General features: G+C 43.5%; 1 protein-coding gene across 2 annotated transcripts; it reads right to left on the bottom strand.

The window, feature by feature from the left end:
• Positions 1-751: 751 nt before the first annotated feature.
• On the bottom strand, positions 752-22,097 carry MFSD9 (major facilitator superfamily domain containing 9). Of its 2 annotated transcripts, none has more exons than XM_080814567.1 (6): positions 21,864-22,097; positions 17,436-17,523; positions 15,985-16,028; positions 15,742-15,871; positions 12,509-12,718; positions 752-9,208 (listed from the first exon to the last, which is right to left on the bottom strand). In XM_080814567.1, exons 1-6 carry the CDS (start codon positions 22,026-22,028, stop codon positions 8,364-8,366), a joined length of 1,482 nt encoding a protein of 493 aa, XP_080670693.1. In that variant the 5' UTR covers positions 22,029-22,097; the 3' UTR covers positions 752-8,363. The 2 variants fall into 2 exon arrangements, with proteins under 2 accessions (XP_080670693.1, XP_080670694.1); XM_080814568.1 differs by having other exon boundaries at positions 752-9,160.
• Between the last annotated feature and the right edge of the window lie 869 nt (positions 22,098-22,966).

Raw genomic sequence — 22,966 nt, 5'->3', positions numbered from 1 at the left:
CTCCTATCCTCTCCCTTTAACCCCACCAATGTGGAGAAATCAATCTACCCTTTCTCTTACCTTCCACAGTCTTGGGATACTGCTAGATCATTGGGCGTGAGGCAGAGGGAAAGATAAACGCACAAGGTACACGTGTATGAAGAACACAATTTCCTTCCCAAACTCTTCCATGTTGATCAGTGGAGAGCAGGACAGACACCATTTGAAAACTGTAAGCTTAGGACTCTGTGCCAAGTATCTTAATTTTAAATGAAAATATTTATATAAATAAATATATATATATATCTATTTCCTCCTGAAAAGAAATTAAAACTGACTTTTAACTTAGAATTTTATTATAGGAATGTGATTCATCAAGAGATGGGATATATATTTTTGAAAATGCCAACAGTAAATTTTTAGAACTTAATGAAAAGAAAGTTTAAAGTGGAAATTGACCTTAAAAATACATTTCCTGATTTTTTCTGGTGTCCTAGAATAATAAATATTATAATATTATAATAGATATTATAATTTTCTGGAACCAAAGGAGAAAACATGAAAGTTTTTATTGAATTTCTTCTTGTTAAGCAGGTAGACCAAATTCAGCTTGCACTGATTAAAAGTCATAAAGAATTTGGTTGACACTGTATGAATTTAAAAAAAAAAGGAGCACTTATGTCATCTTATTATCAGTTTAATTTTCTTATTTGTTAGATGACAAAAGCAATGAAAAATAAATTTGACTCCATTTTGCTTTTTCTCTATACTTTCTTTTTTTTCAAATAAAATTATTAAGTTCTAGACATTATAGGAGAAAATATGAAACCCTTTAAATATCAAAAGTCCAAATTTCCTGTACTACAGAAAATCCCCAACCCTTTGTAAATGACTCCCCTAATTTAAGTAATACTTGATCCAACCAAAGTTCCAGTGTGACTATAGAATTTTAATGGGTCTTTGGTATTTGTTGTAACAAATTTGACTTGAACTACCTATAAATGCAAAGTCTAGGCTTATTTCTTTACCTGTAATGCTACGGGCTGACTTTTGGGAACAGGACAGTTAGCAAACAACTAGAAATTGGCTCCAAAGTTCAAAAGTTTAAAAAAATGTGCATTTTGTGTACAAGCTCCCAGAATATCTGGGACAAAATTCCCTTTGGCATTTACTAAGCTTTGTAGAGGGGGAGGGTAGTGTTTATTTATATAAAGAGCATAGAGAAGTTATTTATTACATGTCTCAGTATGTTTTCCATTTGTCGTACTGCCCAAATCATGTTTATGTTAAAACTGGCATTTTATAAACAAATGTAAGAACTGTAATATTGTTAGTTTGAAGTTCACACTTACTTTCCTCTCCAAAGAATGATTAAAGAGATTTCTTTGGTTGAAGTAGGTGTTGGCATTATCTGCCCAAGCCTGAACATTGTATGTTGATTCCCTTTGTTAAGATGAACGAGGAACGCTCAGGACTCAACTGTCGGATGATCTGAGAGAGAGAGAGAGAGAGTGTGTGTGTGTGTGTGTGTGTGTGTGTAACTTTCAGAGCAAAATGTGTAGCTTGCTGGTACTTTATATCCAACATCTTAACCAGGCCCTTTCTTGGATCTGCTTGTAAGGCAGAGAGAACCCCCATCGGGGTAACTGCTGCCTGGCTGTGACCACAGCACTTTGTTCAAGAGAAAGGACACCTTCCTTTAGATTTTTTCTAATGTCATTCACTCCACATGTGGCTGACCCCCTCAAACGTGGTCACCCCCTGCAGATGTGTGGCCGAAGCACCGACATGGTTAGTTTTGAACGTCTTCTTTAATGTTGCAATGGTACATAGTTTTTTTGATCCCTTCTGTCTTCTAACTTCCTACAATTTTTTCAAAGAAAATTCTATTTTACTACCTCTAAAAATAGTCAAGAAATACCGGTCAGTTCTCTTACCTGTCTCGTCAGAGAAATAGGTGTTTCTTTGTCTAGAGTCAATATATCTGCTGTCAATGGATTATCAAATTTTTGATCTGCATAGCATATTGATGATTTTGAATGGCTGAGAACCGACTTCAGGGGTTTCATGTTGCAGGTGGTTCATGGGGATCTGTTATCCTTGTGTTGTGCGGTATGGAAATGCCCTGTCCAGTAGACAGAATGCCAACAAAACACCCTGAATTAAATATGCAAATGTTTTTCTTCTCCCTCCTTTTTAATTTCACTGGGTCCACGTGTCATCACTACACGTGGTAAAAAAAATTCGCAATTTAAATGAGGGCTCTTTGCATCCAGCATTTGGTAATTATGCTTGCCAAACAGAAATTTTATGTATGTATACCAACAAAGAATTTCTCTTGGTTTCTGTGAAATGTACAAAAATCTAAGTGTTGAATCAGTATGGAGTGGAAACATTTAATGGAATAAAGATAAAGATATTTAATCACTATGGATAAAATAATGCATCACAAGAAATCAGGACAGCACTCCAATTTCGATTTTTGCATTTATATATCAAAACCATTTTCATGTGTGCTAAAATGGGGTCATGATACCTGGAATTTGTGAAAGGTAAGAATTTAAGAGTATTACAAATTTCAGTTGCTTTAGCTTCAAGTATACATCATATCTCAGAACAGGGATAACATTGTTAACTGTGTTAAAGAAACTCAAATGATGATTAATTTTCTCTATGTAAACAGACCCTTGTAAAGGGTTCAAAAATAATGCATGCCTTGGAATATTCATGCTGCCTTCCCAAGCCAACTCAAGCAAGACAAATTAGGTGGATGCCATCAACTGTCTTACCAAATTTATGGTAAAATTTACAAGATTATGCAGGGTTCTGTACCAACACATCAAATTTTTAGGTTTTCACTAACATACAGTTTTTGGCACCTACTCAACCCCGTTTACTGTATTTGATACCATAATTATGTACCCCTGTCGGGCATCCAATTCAAGTCCTTACCTTTAGCTGGAGAATGAGTTTGAAAGCGTTACAACTTGACATACTTTCTTGTTTTGTTCATTCCTAGAAGATGGCACAGGGAAGGTGCTCTGAAGGTGACCAGGAGAAAATGCTCGCTCTTCTCCATGTCATGACCACCTGGCACTGTCAGAAGTTGGCTTATGATGCCAGGGCCTATGTTCCAGCCCAGCCCACAGCACAGACCAGGGCAAGCCCGGGTCATGTACCCATTCATGCACACTCAGATCCGAGGGCCAGGCCCCATAGTCAGCAGCAAACGCGTTTATTACATCAGGTTCATTCCGGAGAGTTCATGTGGTTTCAGTTTCATTAGGCAAACTCAGGATAGGTTTAGGTGGGTAAGCTATCCCCCGAAAAAAAAAATTCTCAGTCTGGGTAAGCACCTGAGTCCCAGTGATTCAAAATAGAAGAAATTCTTTGATAAGCCTAAAGAAAGGTCATCTCCTATTCAATGTTGTAAATTGCAACTATTCATAGGTATTTTAACTATTTTTCCCTCCACAGTGTATGCTTTGGAAAAAAAATGGATTTTTATTTATCAGGATGTAGTATAGTTTACAACAAGTCTGATCAAAATACAATTTTTTTATTCTAACAAGGTCCTTAGTCCACTTTTATGCTATAGTTTATGCTATGTAATTATGGGTAATAATTAACACCTCCTTCCTTAATGTTTATAATTATCTTTTCCCCTTGAGGAACAGTGCAAGCTGTTTGAGAGTATCCAATTCCAAATTAAAATCAGCATTATCTCTTACAATGTACTGAATCAGGAAAACAGAAATTGTCTATATTGTGCTCGTACACAGCTGTCTGTGAAGTGGTGAGTTTAGGTGATCTGTTTGGGAGAAATGAGAAATCTACCGTAAAATATTGTGTTAAAATAAGTTAGTATTTGTGTATCTGATTAAGTAAAAATAAATCCTACTGATGAGATGTCATCTTAAAACAATTTGCTTGCCAAAGATGTGCAATAAATTTCAGATTATGTATACATTTGGTATTAGCATATGGTTTGAAAAGCCAAATGCTTGTTGTTCTATTAGGACGCGTTTTAGCGTAACTGGAAGTTAACATTTCCCAGTGCTTCTGGACCCTGACTTTACATATACAGTCAGGATAGAGCAACAGCTCCTAAAAATTACACTCAGAATAAATGATAACACTTTGTTATAATTTTAAAGGGATTGTATTATTAAAGAAAATTATTACCACATAACTGGCAAAGTTCTTTGGAAAAATACAATTTTAGGACAGAAAAACAATTTTTCTCAGTCCATCACCCTGTTCTGAGAAGAGCTACATTATACATCATCCTGGCTAGATCTGTGGGAATCTTATTTCAGAGACTTCTGGAAGGCTAAGGTTTCCAGAGGGAATAGGACATGGGAAATCACCATTCTGGCTTTTACTATACATTCCAAATAAAAAGCTATCCCTTCTAGCAGGTGCCCCAAAGCTGGAAATTTCCCCTAAGTGGATTGACTCCCCCGGGGCTCCCCCACAGGTGTCTAAACTTCTTATAAAAGTGTCCCACAGAAAAGACGTCTCCTAATATTCAGGACATGCAGAGAACAATCTCTCATAATTGCCCACACATGTTCTCTTACAGCTAACAGAGGATGGGGCAGAATGTCTCAGCACTCATCACTAGCTAACCTTGTCTAAGGTCTGCCACCCAGTGCCTCCCCGGAGGTCACAAGCTGACGGTCCCCAGGCCTTTCAGATTTCGTGCCCTACCTGATTCCCTCAGTGCCTGTGACTTCTCCCTCCCATTCCCCTTGGATGACTACCCTCGAGGGATCTTTAACATCAAGTCCACAGAGCATTCACCAGCATGAATTCTTCACTGGCTCCCCCTCATCTGTGGGAATAAAAGCTCACTCCTGAGCATGGTCCATGAACTCCTTCACGATCTAACTCAGGGACTCTCACCTCTGGGGCACTCTGGAGTCTGGTTCTAGAGGTCTAGAGTGGGCTCTGGGCATCAGGTGACTCTACTATGAAGCCAGAACCACTGAGTCTTGCCCCTTCTGTTTGCTGCAGGCATAACTTTTGACCCACACACTTGGGCTTTGGAGCTTTGCCCATGTTACTGCCCTGGCCAAACATGCCCCACTCCCCTTCTGATTTCTGCTCACCTCTCTGGACATGGAGCAGAGGTATACCATCCCTCCAAAGTCTTCTAGAACCCAAAACCCTGAGGCTCATTCACAAAACTTAGCAGTTGGGGCTGGTATAATGCTGAAAGGATGCCATATCCTTTATAAACTTCTGAGGCAAGTTCAGTGCCCCTAAAATAAGATTCCATATACTATTAAGTTGAACTATGTGAAACTGCAGGTAATTTTGACCTAGAAAAGTAGCAATTTCATGTGGCTCAACCTAAATACTTTGGACATTATCATGGAAGTTGCTCAGGGACTCAAAAACAAAACAACACAAACTTTAGTGGAGCAGATTTAATTTCCCTGAGATCATAGTCCATAAATTATACAAAAACTGTCTACAGACCAGTGGTTTTCAAAGTTTACTGTGCACACAGAGCAGCTGGGGATTTTGTTGAGAATGGTTCCCAGCAGGTCCGTGCTGGGGTGTGAGTGCATGTTTAACAAGCTCCAGGGGAATGTGGATGCTGCTGGTTCTGGAACACACTTCAGAATATCCACACATCAGATATTTTAAGAAGAGGTATAGGCATACATCAGAGATACTGTGGCCTGGTTCCCGACCACCGTGATAAAGTTAAATACTGTAATGAAGTGAGTCAAATGAATTTTCTGGCTTCCTAGTGTACATTAAAAATTATGTTTATACTATACTATAGTCTATTAAATTTACAGTAGCATTACATCTAAAAAACAATGTACGTACCTTAATTAAAAAGACTATTGCTAAAAAATGCCAACCACCATCTGAGCTTTCAGCAACTGGCAATCTTTTTGCTGGTGGAGGGTCTTTTCTCAGGGTTGAGCAGGGTGGTGGTTGGTGAAGGCTGGGGTGGCTGTGGCAATTTTTAAAAATAAGACAACAAGGAAGTTTGCCACATCGGCTGATATTTCCTTTCACTTGAACACTTAAGAGGCCACTGAAGGGCTGTTAACTGGCCTGACTTCAATACTTTTGCGTCTCAAGAAATAGAGAGAGGGCCAAGGAGAGGGCAAGAGATGGGTGACCAGCCAGTTGGTGGGGCTCTTGGAACACATACACTTATGGATTAAAATCACCCCCTTATAAGGGTGTGGTTCATGGCACCCCAAAACAATTATAACAGTAACATCAAAGATCACTGACCACACATCACCACAGCAAATATAATGAAAAAGTTTGAAATATTGTGAGAATTACCAAAATGTGACACAGACACAAAGTGAGCAAATGCTGGTGGAAAAATGGTGCCAATAAACTTCTCAACACATGGTTGCCACGAACCTTCAACTGGTTAAAAAAAAAAAATAATGCAGTATCTGCGATGCACAATAAAATGAAATGCAATGGAACGAGGTATGCCTGCATAATATTTATCTAAAAAAAAAACCCACATGAGTGTGGATAATAGCAAAAATGTTTCTCTACTCTCTATATGAAGATCAACCCTGGTTTTCAGTATTCCCATTTATCTGGTAACTGTAAAGTCTTAATAAATGTATAGGCTTTATTTAACCTCAAAAATAAAGTGCTAGGATTTCAAAAATTTAATAATGACTACATTAAAGAATGTCTAAGAAACTTGCCTGTTTCTGAGTGCACAGAAAAGATACTCTTCGGAGAAATTTGACTTCATTGCATAAACCCTTGATTACTTCTTGTCCTTTGAGTCTAAGCTCTATGCTGATTTGGTGTGCTCCTTAAGGGCCACACCATTTTGTATTATATTTTGCTTTCCTCAAAAGCACTTAGCGCTTCACAATCACAACACTTCATAAAAAGTTAGTATTTTCCCTGTAGCTAGATAGGAGAAAGGACAATCTTCAAACATCCAATTAATTATCTTAAACATTTGGGTTTAACCCATACACAACTTCTAAAACTAGAGAAACTTTTTTTTTCTGCTTTACATACAATACATTTACAATTATACATGTGTTGGTTGAAAACAGGAGTAATTTCCAGTGGACCGATGAAAAAGAATGAGAGGAATGTGAGCTTCGGTAGTTTGCATGAGGCAAAGAGAGGGGGCTCCAATGTAATTATTATTAATAGGTGACATCATCCAAGTAGCAAGAATCACACAAATGCTTCCCTGTGTTTTTGTGCTAACCCTCACTCCGAGCCTCCCAGTTGGACCCTGGCACACTACTTTTGGAATGACCATTTAGCCTAGGCCTAGGAAAAGGCATTTCCCTGTAGATCAGTGTGCAGCTCTTTTGTTCTCAGGTATGATATTAAAGTGAGAGAAAAGAAATGACTTTCAACATAAGACGCTGTAGTTAAGTCTGTCTCATGAGGCATGGCACCTGACTCTCTTACCTGCACGAGATGTTCCTCTTAAAGGCATTCCTGTACTTTGTCTTCTCCACTGTGCTCTACCATCGTCCAACCCATGCAGCCCAATGGAGCCCTGGCTTCTGGCAGCAGTTCATGCCTGATATCCCGGGAGAACTAGCCACACTGACAACCTCAGCTCTCTGCAGAGCACAGAGCCTCCGAAGCAATAGACAACAGGGGACAGGCTCCGTGAACCTGCTTCTCCTATTACGGAGCATGACTGCCAAGAGCTGGGGAGAAGGTAACGTTTTGGGATCACATAATCTTAATACTTCAAACTGAGTTAGCTATCAATACACACAACCAAGTCTCTGGCTTTGACTTGAATCCAAACCTGTATGTCTCTGAATGATCCTTTTTCTACCTCCATGAGGAAGTGCAAGTGTTGCTCATTAAATATAGGTTTGTGGGCCTCCCCTGGGCCCCCAGAACCAGTGTCTGGGGGCTGAGGCAGCAGTGTGATCTTTCCCCAGCTTCCCAGGTAGAACCTTGTTAGGACCTGAGAAAGGTACAGGCTAATTTCAATAAAGCGGCTTATTCAATCTCTAGGCTTCTGAGAGCACAAAAAACCCTTGGTTTATGCAGTGTGACACGAAGCCTGTGTCCCAGCAGATCACTTTATTAATGGGTTACCCTGTTTTTACTTAGCGGGCCTATCACCTTCTGTTATCTCACCACCACCTTCCCGTCCTGAAGCTGGTAGCGTTTCCCCCTGGAAAATCTGAACCCACCGGCAGGGTTTGAAGAGGAAACTTCTACATAAGGTTTAATACTTTCCCCTTTGACAAGGCTCTGACTTCTGATCACCCCGCAGGCTGGACCTGGGAGTCTCCCAACAAAGCACACCTGCTGGGAAACCACCCTTCCTGGCCACTGTCCCTTCCTCATGGCCTCAGAGTTGGTTTCTTCTATCCAGTTCCACTCTACTCACGTTTTAATTTATCACTCCCACTACTGGCACCACCATAGCGGGCTCTGTTGAGTGACATTAGGAAAATCGCCACGAGGGCCAGGGCAGCCCCCAGGCTGGGGGGCCCGCACGGGCTCACCTCCTGTGCCAGCCCGGAGAGGAGCGGGGCGATGATCCGACCCACGGCCGTCACGGACTGCCCCACGCCGATGACCGTGCCGCTGGCCTGCGCCCCGCCCGCAGCCAGCTGCAGGTCGGTGATACAGGTCCTGCCCACGGCGGTGGACACGGCCAGCAGCGAGGAGCAGAGCACGGCCACGGGCACGGAGCGGGCGGAGGCGTGCAGCAGCAGCAGCAGGCAGGTGAGCGCGCTCGAGTGCAGCAGGAGGGCGTGGCCGTCGTGCCGGTACAGCCGCAGCAGGGGCCCCAGCGCCAGGCCGGCCAGGGCGCCCAGCGCGCTGCCATAGCTGATGAGGTAGCCGGCCACCCGCGGCCGCACCCCGAAGCGCTCCTCCAGCGCCAGCACAAAGTTACTGTAGTAGAGCATGACCGCCACTGCCATCAGCAAGCGTACGGCGAAGATGTCCCACATCTCGGAAAATATCAGGCTCTTCATGTCGCGCAGTGTGGAAACGAATTCCAGCCAGGGCGGCCTGGCAGGTCTGGTGCGGACTGTGCTCCGGCGGGGGGTGGCGGTTTCCTGCCCGTGACCATCTCTCCTTCCCCATGGTGCAGAGTTCCTCCTCGCTGGCTGGCCTTTCTCTGCACTGGAGAGCTTCGCTTCGCACCAGGGAAACAGCCAAACCAGACCTGGTAGGACGACATGGGATCTTTCGGTTGCACGCCCGGACTCGCAGGCTGCCGCCAATCCGGGGGGAGGCGCACTTTAGTATGTGCATGAGGTTTCTATTCTGTAGTTTTGTATTAGTACATTTACTAACCTCTGTCTTTGAATCCAGTTTTTAACCATGCCCACAGCTACTTCTACTCCATTTTGATGGTAGCATTCCACTCTTCACCTTAGAAAAATTCTATACCTACAAAATGTTCACATTTTTCCCCGGCTCAAGAGCCCATGATGGTTTCCTGTATCATGGGGTATCGAAATTCTCATGCTGTATATTTAAATTCACTACCTTTCTAACTCCGGGCCTGTCTACCACCTTGCCTACCCATCCATCCACCCTCCCATCCATTCCCCACCCACACTTCATCAAATTCTGAATATGTATGCTTCCTAAATGCTAAGGCCTGTGCTAAACAGTAGGAATATATTAACAAGACAAGGCCTATAACATCCCTGTCCTCAAGGAATTTAAATCTAAAAGGGGGTTTGGACAAGTAAAACAGAGCAACTGGATTACAGGGTGAGTACTGTGTTGGGGGAAGCCCAGGATGCTGTGAGCAGAGGCAGCCAGCCTTGGCTTGTGGGAAGAGGGGCAGCTTGACACCAGTGACCTGTCAGGAAAGCACCTGCTTGGCTCTGTCCCCTGTCAGGGCCCACCATGTGCTTTTGCAAGTCACTCCTCAAAATCTTTGGGGGTACCATTCTCACAGACCATGATGTATGACCTTACAGAGCAGCCCAATTCCTACTCAGATAATCCCACCTCCACCCTTACGACTGGTGCATTCCTACCTCGGTCGCTTTATGTATCCCATGCCATCCAAGTAGAAGGACCTACTGCCAATCCATGCCCCCAAATTTCTTGAAACTGAATTCCAGCTTGCCATTCTAGGACATTTTTTCCAAACTCCTCCTGCGGAGTTTTCAGTCCTTCCACACTTAAATTCAACTGGACTGTGGCCGTTCAGACCGCTTCATGCTGTTTTCAGCAACCACATCTGTGTATGTGGTTTCTCCACAGTCTAGGGGGACTACTCGCCAGGGACTCATTTATGACAGAAATTAACCACATGAGAATGCAGGCCTGGCCTTTCTACCACTTCTTATCTTTAAAAGGGCCCTTAGATGTTTTACACAATCTTGATAAAAATATGAAAGGGCTATCTCCGGTGGACTGAGACAAAGAGTGTAATTAAAATAATAAAAATGATAATGATGACAGCAACTGATGTTTACTGAGCATGCAGCATTCTTGACGCAGTGGGGTGAACTGCTCGCGTGCAAGACCTCCAGGGCTCGCCCTAGTAAGACTGGGAGTGTTGTTATCCCATTTTATGGATGAGTAAACTGAGGCAACTCGCTCAAGGCCCACACTAAAAAGTGGCACAGCAGGAATCTGAATCCAAATTTGTCAAACTCCAGAGTCTGAGTTCTTAACCATGAAATCAGAAATCATGCCACAAAAGACATAAAAGAGGCCCTTCTCAGGCAAAGTGGCCTATCAGAATGAGGATATGAGAAGCTGAAGGGGTAAAAGAGGTTTAGGAAAAGAGCCGAAGTCACTGAGGGGAAAAAAAAAATGCAATACACTGTTCTCTGTGCTGGAAGGCAAAGCCCGGTGTGAGACACTGTCCTGCCCCTATCACTCTCCCCTGCTATTCTCTGCATCAGCTCGGCCTGCTGACCTCTAAATTTCTTAAGAATGCACAAGAAATCCCTATTACTATTTTTAGCCACTGCAGTTGAGAACACTTATGGCTGAACTATCCCTGACTGACTCAGATCCATTCACAGGCTTAGGTGAGGGCATGATATTGAACAGCATCATCGCTGGAGAATCCAAAACAGAACCCCATAATCACGGTCTTCGTTTATACACTGACTTCTGACTTCGAGAGCTATCACATTCATCACATTCCTTCATATGGGAAGGTACTTGGCCACACCAGCCAGTCATGGGCTTCAGGTATTTTATCTAGATTTGCACTAATCCGTCAGACCTCACCTCCTGGCCGAGGTTACAGGTTAAACTTCTGGCAGGAGATCATAAAGTATTCCTATGACAATTGACACTGAACTCCTGAGCTCTGTTTCCCGAGTGTGATATCCTAGCTCAACATGGAATCCATCATGCAACCTGGAGCCTTGAATACAAAGACTAAAAAAGATGCAGTAGAGTAGGCTATCATTAAATTTAAGGAAAACTGAGTAACATGAACCAATCCTCTTGTGTCTGAAGTTGTTTATCTAAGGCTCAGGAAGGTACCAGTCTCTAGGCAAAGAGGTTTATCCTCTTGGCTTTAGGCGACTGGCCCTGCTTCCAAGGAGTTCATAGTCTAGTAAGTGTTCTTTTATTCATCAAATGTTATTGAACATTGGCTTTATGCCTGGCCAGTTCTGGGCAGGAGTGACAACGGTGAGAAAATCTCTACCCTGTGGCATTTAGTTTCTAATGGTATGTGTGGGGAGGAAGAGAGGAGAGAAAATAAGCAAGAAAACAAATGGATAATATAATTTCAGAAGTGCTGTGAAGAAACCGGAGTTATGTGTAAGAGAATCATCAGGAAAAGCCTTTCCAAGGAAGCAAATATTTGACACTCGAATGATAAGAAAGACCAGTAGGGTGGCTCAGTGGGTTAAGCCTCTGCCTTCAGCTCAGGTCATGATCTCAGAGTCTTGGGATCGAGCCCCACATCGGGCTCTCTGCTCAGCAGGAAGCCTGCTTCCCCCTCTCTCTCTGCCTGCCTCTCTGCCTACTTGTGATCTCTCTCTGTCAAATAAATAACATATATATAAAAAAAAAGAAAGAAAGAAAGACCCAGTAAAGATATGTGGGAAGAATGTTGTAGGCGGGGGAAAGAGCAAATTGCAGTGCCCTCCTGTGGGAATGAGTCTGGCGTGTGTGAGGCTGACCAGGAAGCTGGTATGGCTGGAGCACATGGAAGGGTCGGGGGTAGGGCTTGCCCACCCAAATGCTATGTAAGACATATACGTGCTTTAAGCATGATGGGAAGACATGGGCAGGTGGTCTGCAGCAGGGGACGAGGTGTCCAACTTTGAAAAATAAGTCTGCCTATTCTAATGTGAAGGGGATTAAGAGTACACGTATCAGGATGAGCCCTGAGTGATGTACAGAATCGCTGACCCACTGACTTGCACACCTGAAGCTAATTTAGCAGTGTAACAACAACAACAAAAAGTCTGCCTGTTTTAAGAACAACAAAGTGTAAGGAGATAAAAGTAAAGCAGGTAGACGGGTCAGTAAGAATGCATAAACCAAACAGCCTTCTTAGGATGAAACGTCAGCTTACCAGCATTGAGGATGAAGACAGAAAAACAGATGAAGGCTGTCAGATAAAATCCACCTTCTAGCTCCGTAAGATATCCACCAACCATGGGGCCCAAGATGAAGCCCACACTAGATGCCGCATTGAATTGTCCAATTACTAGTGGCCGTTCTTTCTCTGCAACCAGATCAGAAAGCAGAGCCCTTGAAATGGAGAGGGTATGTTTAAAAATACCTGCAAGGGGATAAGAAACATGCTCTGTAACATTTTTCAGACCAAAAGAATCTTGGATGTGATCTTGCATTTCATCTCTACCACAGATAGAGTTCTGATCTCCCTTCTCTTTGAACCTCTAAGGTTTGTACTTTCATCCCACTGTGACTGGACTCCTGATCTAGCCCCACAGTCCTAGTTGGCTACCTTATTCCTGGTAGTCAAGCCCTACATTCCTTGCTTTCCCACCATCCACCCTGATATCCCAGTATCTCCAGTTTTCTGTTAGCCAAGTGCAATTCGTGGTGGGCTTCTCTACAGAGATGTATCATTCTTCATTCATTCACTCAGTGAGTAAACATTCGCTGCATGCGAATGTTCAGCTGTATGTTCAGCATGTATGTACGCTGAATGCACATACATACAGCATGAATGCATGCTGTATATTCAGCATTAACCCTGACCCTGACCCTGAGGATAATGCAAGGAACAGAGAGCAAAAAACCCCACAAATGTACCTCTCTTCACAGAGCATGTGTATGTGTATACATGGGTACAGGTGATAACTGCTAGAGAGGAAGAGAGCAGGGAAGAAGGATAGGGAGTGAGGAAGAATATAAAAACATGACAACGTAGTCATCTAAACACTACCAACTGATTTTCTCCTAGCAAGAGGTTTATGAATTGGTTGACTAAACAAACTGAAAGGTGGGACACGACTTAATAAAAGATTAACGTGTATATAGCAGCTTTATGTTCCTCATACTTCTGCTGATGTATTTGACTTGTCTGCACCCATACACCCGTATGTTGAATAAACAGACTGAGGGGTTCTGGTAACGTACGCTGCCCGCCACGCTGATCAATACATGGCAGCAGCTCAGTCAGTGGTGCTGCTGGGTCGGCCTGCCGTGCTCCTAACTGTAATGAAACACAATGGTTTCCAGTGATTTCCTTGAAAGAAGCATCACTCTGTACATCACTCGGCTTGCACCCTGATCCTGGGTTCTATATCCAGCTGCGTGTAAACATTAGAGCAGATATTTGCCTGATAACCAGCCTCTATGGGAAACAAACTTACAAACCTGTCTTAGAATTAGGTAGACAGACTGTCTCTAGATCTATTTCCTTAAATGTGAGAAAGGACCAGGCTGGAAGATGATTCCCAAAAGGCCTGGCAGGGATCCTGTAATTATTTCTGAAATGATACCAATGTTGAGGTCACCTTATATACCCGGGGAAGGAGGACTGTGGTGAAGGTGACCCAGACTAGCTTCCTGTTACCTTCTAGAGGCTGGGCTAGGGGATAGAGAGAAGAGGGGAAAACCGTGTGTCCACCTCTGGTACTTCAACCTCTGTCAGGCTCACCTTCAGATCCAAGGACCTGAACCTACATGACATTGTACAGCATAACCCTGGCAAGGCTCCCCAGGGCTCCCTCATATTCCTGGGCCAACCGAACACTGTAGAAGTTCCCATAGCAGAAGAGTATTTAATGTGTAGCTCTCCTGTTAGCCAAGAGTAAGATATATGTTAGTGTAACTATCACTACTCAAAGCAGGCTCATTTCATATTAAATAAAAACATTTTAATCTTTTCTATAAATTTCAACCTATTGTATACAGCACCGATTAATCTATATTTCTTAGAATTACAAACAGCCTTACTGCTGAATGGTGGAGTATATTATATTTACACACTGCAACCCAAACCAAGCATGTACAATAACTTTGACTCTGAATGCAAATAGAGCAGCCATCAGTTGGATTTTGTGTGGTGGGGGGGCGAGTTAGGATGACAGCTCATATTTAAAGCGAAGACCTTTGTAAGTATTTTCAGGTTTTTGAGTCAACAGAAAGGCAAAGCATGAATTTTCGAGGGTGAACTCAAAAGACTTGGAGAGTAAGTATGTATGTCACAGAAATGGTGTGAAAATCCCAAATGAGCTGATCATCAACCATACGTTAAAAGGACTTATTTTATGCTTTGTTCCTTTGGGGCACTGGGTGAAAAGGAGCAGCTTAACTGACTATGGGCGGAGGTCCAGGGCTGCAAACTTGTCTACCAGGGCAGCTGAGTCTATCAGTGCTCTATTGAGTCAGGGGAGAAAGAAACACTGAAACTCCAGGGTTCTAACAACTGAGAAAGGCAAAGAGAGAACAAAGAGCTTCTACAGGGCCTGCCTACCCGCCACACTAGGATAGCAGTCAACAGCGGCAGCTCAAAGAATGGACAAAATAAAAGCCAGTTCAAAAATGTCAGGAACATTCAAGATCAGTTTGGAAACAGAAACTAACCCATGAGCCACGCCATCGTCATCCTAGTATCTCCCCCGACCAACAGCCGGATTTACAGGAGGCTGCAGGAAAGCTACAGTGGGAAATCTCCATCTGAAGTCAGGAAGTCCAATTTTAAAACTAGAAGTTGGCCAAGGGGAAGAATAATAACCACAGTGCTGGCCAAAGACATTTAACAAATTCTTACTGACTGAATGTAGAGAGATCGATGGGAAGGAGCCAGGTCTGTGCGGTGGTATAATGATTCATACTGACAGGGAAGGTTCCAGGCCCCATCATGGACAAGCTCTGTGGCTGTGCTCATCTGAGCAGAGCCTGAGTGATACCAAGTCCTCCACCAACAGCAGCGTCTGATGTTCCAGTTATAATCGCTCTTGCCATTATTCTCTCTTGACATAAGCTGTGACCAAGAAGGGACCAACAGGAGAGCCTGGGCGGCTCAGTCGTTAAGCATCCAACTCTTGGTTTCAGCTCAGGTCACAATCCCAGGATCCTAGAATCCAGGCTCACATGGGGCTCTGTGGCTCAGCGCAGAGTCTGCTGGAAATTATCTCCCTCTCCCTCTGCTCCTCCTGCTGCTCGCACAGACTCACTCTCTCTAAAATAAATAAATAAAATCTAAAAAAAAAAAAAAAAAGGAAGAAAGAAAGAAAAAGAAGGCACTGACAGGTAAGATGGTCTCTCTTTATACATTTATAGACAATTGGTTTATTTTGAATGAAAACACACCCAAGGGCAGGAACTTACCCACAGGGACTCTAGCCAGGGCAAACAGGAACACATTGGTGGATGCTCCAAGAATCAGATAACCCAGGGCGCTGAACAGAATGCACACCAGCAAGGAAGACCGTCTTCCAACCACATCACTCCAGCAGCCCTGAGGAAAGCAAGGAACACAGAAAGTCCTCTGACTCCCCACCTTTAACCACCACCACCATGGAGATGCCCCAAATGTGACTGAGATGTGATGCCAGATGGGAGACAACTTACCACCAGTGTGCTGGAAAAGAGCTGCAGAATGCCATAGGAGGAGCCTACAAAAAAACATCAGTAACATCAAGAAAATCAGCTGGACCCATCACGAAAATGGATCAATGTGGTAATAATTACATAGAAATTAACAGGAAAACATTAGGGGAAAAGAAGACCATTTTTAAAAAGGAGATATCCCCCCCTTTTTACAGTTGGAAGAGTAAAGCAATACAATATTTATTAAAAGACCTTCAGGGGCGCCTGCATGGGTCAGTTGGTTAAGTGTCTGCCTTCAGCTCAGGTCATGATCTCAGGGTCCTGGGATTGAGCCCTGCATCAGACCCCTTGCTCAGCGGGGAGTTTGCTTCTCCCTCTGCCTGCTGCTCCCCCTGCTTGTGCTCTTTCTCTCCTTCCTCTCAAATAAATGAATCTTTAAAAAAAAACAAAAACAAAAAACAAAAAAAAAACCTCAAAAATTGAAGGAAACAGGAGAGAGACTATGGCAAGGGCTGCCCACGGTCTCTGAGAGAAGCTTCTCCTGCTCTGTAAGCATGCATAACCCTGACTGAGAAGACAGAATAGAGAGTACTCGGGGAATAGAAATCCAAATTCTACAAAAATTCTACTAAGTCTAAAAGTTTCTGTATCCTCTCATATGCCTCTAACATTCCGGTTTTACAAAATGCTTTAGTTTTATAAAGAACTGACAAAATTTTACAGAGTGCCTTTACCTCCATTGTATCAAATAACATGTCCCTTCTGCTCTTCACAAAAACCCTCGTGCCACTGTGTGGGCCAGTATAATTCTACTTTCCAAGGGAAATACAAGTCATAGCATGGAGGACTTACTAAATACTGTGTCCACCACAGTCTCCGAACATCTGCTTATCCAGCTTGCGAACAGTCAAGGGCTGTTAGTCTAACAATTCCTTGTTAATTAGCATAGTCCTAAGCCCTGCTGTGTCCTCTCTCTTTGGTAAATCAGTGACTTTCAGATGGAGGTTCTATGCTGCACAGGTAGAGAAACTCTACAACCCCCTAAGATGCACTGGTGGTGGTACAGGAAGCCTGTGACCAATTTGTCAAGGCTCACCCTGAGTCCCTTTGCTGTGTGACTTGATTTCTGTAGATTACATTTCTCTGGTTCCTGCAGGCAGGAGTGTGTACCTACCCTCTGACACACGCAGCCAGCTCCTTGGAGAGGCTCAGGGAGGAACTGCGACGTCACTGGCGGTGAGGGGAAAGGAATGATGCTAACCCTCAACACCTCTCTGAACACAGGTAGTCTAGGAAAAGATGAACTACATTTGCTCCAGGGTAACATTCTGATGTATTCTAAAAATTCCTTTTAGCCCGCTTTGAATTTAGCTTTGGATGATATTCAGCTATCAAGACTGATTTGTTTTTAGGTTCTTAGTCCAGAGGATTGAAAATTCAGTGCTCTGAAATGTACAATATTAACTACTTACCAACTATTCCCGCAACTGTTGGACTTGCTCCAAGAGACTTGACATGAAGGCTCAGTAAAGGCACGACCATGCTGACACCGAACAAATCCTAGACAACAAAACACCAATTAACTCAAATTAGAAACTGATGATTAGGTGTTCTTAAAGTGGTACTCCTAATAACGAACTGATTAAAAACATAAACCAATATCTAATTTTGAGGGAACAAGAAATCGTAATTCTACAGTATGCTATACCCATCGGAGTAAACTTACCGAAGAATCAAAATATAATGTTGTAACAGTTGCTACCTATAAATGCCTGACCACCATGACCGAGAATCATTTCGACCTTAGCTTCCTTGTGATTGATCCTTAATACTCAAGGAGGATGTGCTATAGAAGTTATTCAAATAAAAAACAAAAACCAAAAATGTTTGTGTGTAATGAAGTGGGAAAGGAAGCAGGGATAATGCCTATTTCATTTTTTTTTTTTTTAAGATTTTATTTATTTAACAGACAGAGATCACAAGCAGGCAGAGAGGCAGGCAGAGAGAGGAGGAAGAAGGCTCCCTGCTAAGCTGGGAGCCCGATGCGGGGTTTGATCCCAGGACCCTAGGATCATGACCTGAGCCAAAGGCAGAGGCTTTAACCCACTGAGCCACCCAGGAGCCCCAATGCCTATTTCTTGACAAAGCAGCACTTGCTTCATACTATGAATTTCCTCCTGGAATTAGGGAAGGCGACTAATCTGTGGCTTATAGCCTTAAAAATAATACCTGAAGAGAAGGTCTCAGCAAAGCAGGAAGGAGAGAGAAGGATGGGGTACTGGGGAAAGCCAGTGTTCTGTAGCTAAGTCAATGAAAGTGCATGGCATTGGGGTTACACAGACAGTTCTAAGTTCCGGCTCCATTACTTACTAAGCATGTGTACTTGGAAAGTTACTTAATGTCATCAAGCATCAGTGCTGTCATCTGCAAAAAAATGGGAATAATAACACCTGTCTGGTAGAAATATGAAGTCCATTAAAAGATGTAATGATTGAGACAGGTCTAACACACAACAGCAGTTCAAATATATTTTCTCTTTTCTTCAGTCCTTTTTGCTAGGTATTCTGAGTTAACAGAACGATTGTTAATTTTTCCTTCAAGTTTTGTTCTCATCCCTACTTCACTTGAATACTTGCAACAACTGGTTTAGAAGAAGGAAACCACATTGTACACACATGGTTTTCTTTATATTCAACTGGAACTCCTTTCCTTATAATCTGGTTTAAATAGAAATAAATGCATGAAAAGTATTTTTTCTTTGGGCCCATAGTTAATCTTTTGCTTGTCCCTTCTCCTGGTGGCTGCGCATTCACCTAATTTTAGAAACAGGAACCTCTAAATGTACTTTTCAGTGGCCCTTTTCCAGGGTTACATCTTTAGATGGCCATATACTTACTATCTAGTGTTCTTAAGTAGTTCATAAATTTATACTACCTGAACTACAGCTTATTTTGATTTTAAGATTATTTAAAAAGTCTTTTGGGTCTAAGCCCATGTCTTTTGGGCTCCCAGCCTTCTTTTATCAGCCTACTGATGTACGATATCACTTAAAAGACCCCAAATATATCAGCTACCTACTGAATTTTCTGCATCTTTCAGAAAAGGAAACTCAATTGTCCAAAAAGATTTCTTTTCCAAAAAATTCCCAGTACAACTTGTTATTTAACATTCAAATAAAGGATGGGAAAGAAATAATTAAGTAGGCTGCCATTTACGGCAGGTAATAAGAAAACAGACTCATAAGTAATAACTGATGATCAGTATTATTTTAATGCTTTGTGAGCCTGAAAAGTATTAGCTATTTCCACAGATGCTGGTGCTCTAGAATTGTCTTTCAGGAAGTTGTGCTCTAAAATCGTCTTCCCCTTACCAAAAAAGGCAACTCCTCTGTTGCTGTGAATCTGCAGTTTCTTCAAAACCACCGGCTTTGAACGTATTTTGAATGTGGCAACTGGTCATGTGCTTGTAACCGTTTATAAGGAAATCAGGCAAGAGGGGACCACTTAAACCTTTCATGGAACATCTACATCTCTCAACAAAAACTGATGAATACACTAAAAAGTTTCAGGATCTTTTTCAGGGTAGGAACCTAAATATTTCTTGATCAGCAAATTGCCTCAGTAACAATGAATAAGACCTCACTACAGCTGATGAAATAAAATATGAATCTCTGTATCTGGAGGAAAGAAGGGATTGAAGTCCTAGGTCTTAGCACCATCTTACAATGCTAAACAAAAGGGGCCTAGAGGGCCATCTTCATCTTCCTTCTTAAACAAAATTAAAACCTGGAAGCCCAGATGAGAACTAAAAACAACATTTTGGCAAATGACTTCTTTAATCCTGTTCCCTTCCTCTCTTATTAATCTGAAACCATTTTCCCAAAAGTCTTAGGGGTTCTTTACATCTCTATATATAATAAAAGTAATAACTAAGTTATATATAATATTCCTTAGATGTTACCTAACAAAGAGCCATTAGATCCTACAAGGATATCCAAAGCTGCACATATTTTAATTGCTTACATTTTCCATTTTTAAAAAATCCCTATTCTCTTTTAACTTTTCGGAAATCTTACATTCTACCCTGAACCTATTAGAAACCTAGTAACTCTCTTGAACAAATTATTACAATTTTACATCAGGCTTGCTAAATTAGACTTGCTGTGTGCACAGCTCATACACAACACAGGAGACGTTCTGAATATTCTAATCTGTACTGAAAGGCCAACTATAATGAATGGCCTGTGGATTCATTAAAACATTCAAACTATTTTGAATTTTAGGTCATGTTGGTTTCTCTGAACTCCCAATCTGGACTTTCCAGGTGAGGGTTCAAATTCTTCTCATCTGGCAGAACCAGATAGTAGCACTGTCTGCGGGAGGGAGGCAGTAGCCAATGGACAGTCCCCAGCTTCTACCAGAGGGTGGATGGCAGCCAACTCCCTTCGGAAATGTCAAGGACCGCTCACCGTCAATAATTTTGAATTGTGGATGGCTGGAATAGAACATGGAAGAGGCATCTGCATGCACCCTGAGACTGAACTATGATTAAGGAATGCCAGGCTCTGACCTGAAGCATTAAGCCTGGGGGCTAAGCCAGGCAAGGTTAACTGGAGCCCCCCTGAGTGCCTCATGGTGTGGTGTTCACAGTGATTTGGAAAATGCTTTCATCATTGTCTTAACAACTATTAAGTCAACATTAAACCTTTACAGAAGGATGGTTACAGACTGATGGTTCAGTATCCAAACTCTAGTGAGGCTAATATCCTGGAGAGTAGTGGTCTTAACCTGCGTCTGGGCAGAAAATAGTAATTTCTCTTTGCCATGACCTAGTGCCTTTGCAGACTATTCAAGGCCCCCAATGGCAGTCTTTGTCCAGTGACACTTAACCTGACCAGTTCCTTTTGTCCTCAAGATATAGTCTCAGTCTCAGCAAAGAGGAAATCCTACTGAGTCCTCGTCCCAGTTCTCTCCTAACCTGGACCAGCTCACAACCAGGGCAACTGAACCAGGTCTGGACTTGGAAGGAGAAGAGGACTTGGATTTAGGGTTCCTGCAGATAATGGCCCATGAACTACCAACACAGCGTTCTGGTAAGATTTTAAGTTCTTCCTGGCAGGGACTGTGTATTACAGGGACTGGAGCTCTACAGCCCTGGCCACATAAAATGTTTTCAGAAATTCTGTGAATAATAAATGGATGGATGTATGGATGACTTCTCCTATCATACACTCATCTTTTTAAGCTTTCCATTCTAAGTGGGAAATTCATAATTGTCTTTATTAAACCAGGACACACACACACATCATGAAAAAAACAAAAAACAAAAAACAAATCTGCCTAGTCCAATAAACAGTTTGTTGAAAGGCAGACATAGGTATAATTCACTATGGTTTGCATTTTTAAGCATTTCAGTCTATCAGGAGCCCTAATGAAAATGTGCCTAATTTTGCCCAAGTGAGATCATCAACAGTGACTTCGCTGACCGGGCCTGGCAAAAAGGCCTGTGTATACCTACCACACCTACAGTCCTCAAACTTGCTCAGGAGCCCAGCTATCCACTCTGCGTGCTCTGTACCTTTCACAGCACCTAACACCTGGGGTCACCCTTGAGCGCGGCTCAATCACACTAGACGCTGGTGCTGGGGGCGCCTTAAACCGCAGGTGGGGCAGAGGAGCCGCGGGCTGGGCCCCGCAAGGGAGCAATGTGACCTGGCGCAGAGTGAAAGAGGTTTGGGGGCAAAAAGAGGCTTGAAAGGTAAGAAGGCACCACCAGGCAGATCGCAGGTTCCCAGCCCTCGCTGAGACTTACGACCACTCGGGCTTCAAGAAAAAAGCCACCCCCAATCGGTTTCCAGGTCCAGGACGCAGTCGCCCTTCGCTCCCAGCCCCGGCACTCACCAAGAAGCCCACCAGGTAAAGACAGAGCAGGAAGCGGCGGGCTCCGACGGCACCGGGGCCGCAAGCCCGCGCCTCAGCCCCGGCCCCCAATTCCTGCCTTGGCATCGGGGTCGCCGAGGCCAGTCCCCCAGCGGTGGCCAGGCCGCGGCGCACCCCCGAATCCATGCGGACGGGTCGGGGGCGCGGACCCCCGCAGCCGCTGCCGGGCGGCCCCCGCCCGCCAGCCCCGCCCCAAGCGGAAGCGAGCGGCGTGCGCCTGCGCAGAGGGGAGCGCGACCGGGCTGCGGGGCGGTGGCTGAGCGGGGACGTGGCTGGCTTCAGGCGGGAGGGAATTAGGGCGCGCCAGTTTTGTAATGGTAATGATGATGCTGTCCATTTCCTTGGAGGGAAGGCTGCTTCTGGTGTTGGAGGGCGGAAGGGAACTGTGCTGAGCTTCCCCACAGAATATGGGGCCGCCTGGGGTGGCGGCCAGCCCCGCCTTCGGGAGACCCACAGACTCAGGCCCTAGTTGGCTCTGCGTGACCTGGAGGGGTGCCTATGGCCCCTTCAAACTTCATTCTGTCTGTTGGAAAAGCAGGCAGAAATAAGGTAGACTAACCTTAGAGAGCTGTGAGAATCCTGCAAATGCTTCCGGAGCCCAAGGGGAGGTTACAGTTTCCTGGAGTAATAATAATAAGCGCACAGTAAATAAACATGGTAAGTTAAATAATACACGTGCAATACACAATAGAAGAGCACGATAAGTAAAACAATATGGTGGCAAATGGTAGAAGAAAAGCTCTGTCTCCGGGGTCGGGGTGGGGGGGAGACTAAGGGGGGGGGCGCTGGTGTCCTTTGGAAGCTTGGAAGAGGGGACATGCAGGCTGAAAAGACTGAGGAGGTATATGTGGCTGAAACTTTCTGAACAAACCCGAGTCATCAGAGAAACAGGCAGGAGGCAGGCAGGATCATTCTCAGGACTTAAAAGGCTCCGGTAGAGCTTTAGGGTTTAATTATGAGTGCAGTGAGAGGAGGTAAGCAGTGCATGGCACCAGATGGCGTGTTATCAGTCATGTAGCACAGCGACTTGACACATGATAAGTACTTAATATTACCTATGGTGA

This window comes from Martes martes (assembly GCF_963455335.1).
Source record: "Martes martes genome assembly, chromosome: 9".
NCBI lineage: Eukaryota > Metazoa > Chordata > Mammalia > Carnivora > Mustelidae > Martes > Martes martes.
This window is presented reverse-complemented; position numbering and strand designations above follow the sequence as displayed.

Coding starts and splice junctions, on each gene's coding strand:
- MFSD9 (XM_080814567.1), bottom strand. CDS start 22,028: ATGGATTCGGGGGTGCGCCGCGGCCTGGCCACCGCTGGGGGACTGGCC. Junction 16,029..17,435: donor AACAGTTGCGGGAATAGTTG/GTAAGTAGTTAA, acceptor GTTTTTTTGTAG/GCTCCTCCTATGGCATTCTG. Junction 15,872..15,984: donor TCTTTTCCAGCACACTGGTG/GTAAGTTGTCTC, acceptor TGCTTTCCTCAG/GGCTGCTGGAGTGATGTGGT.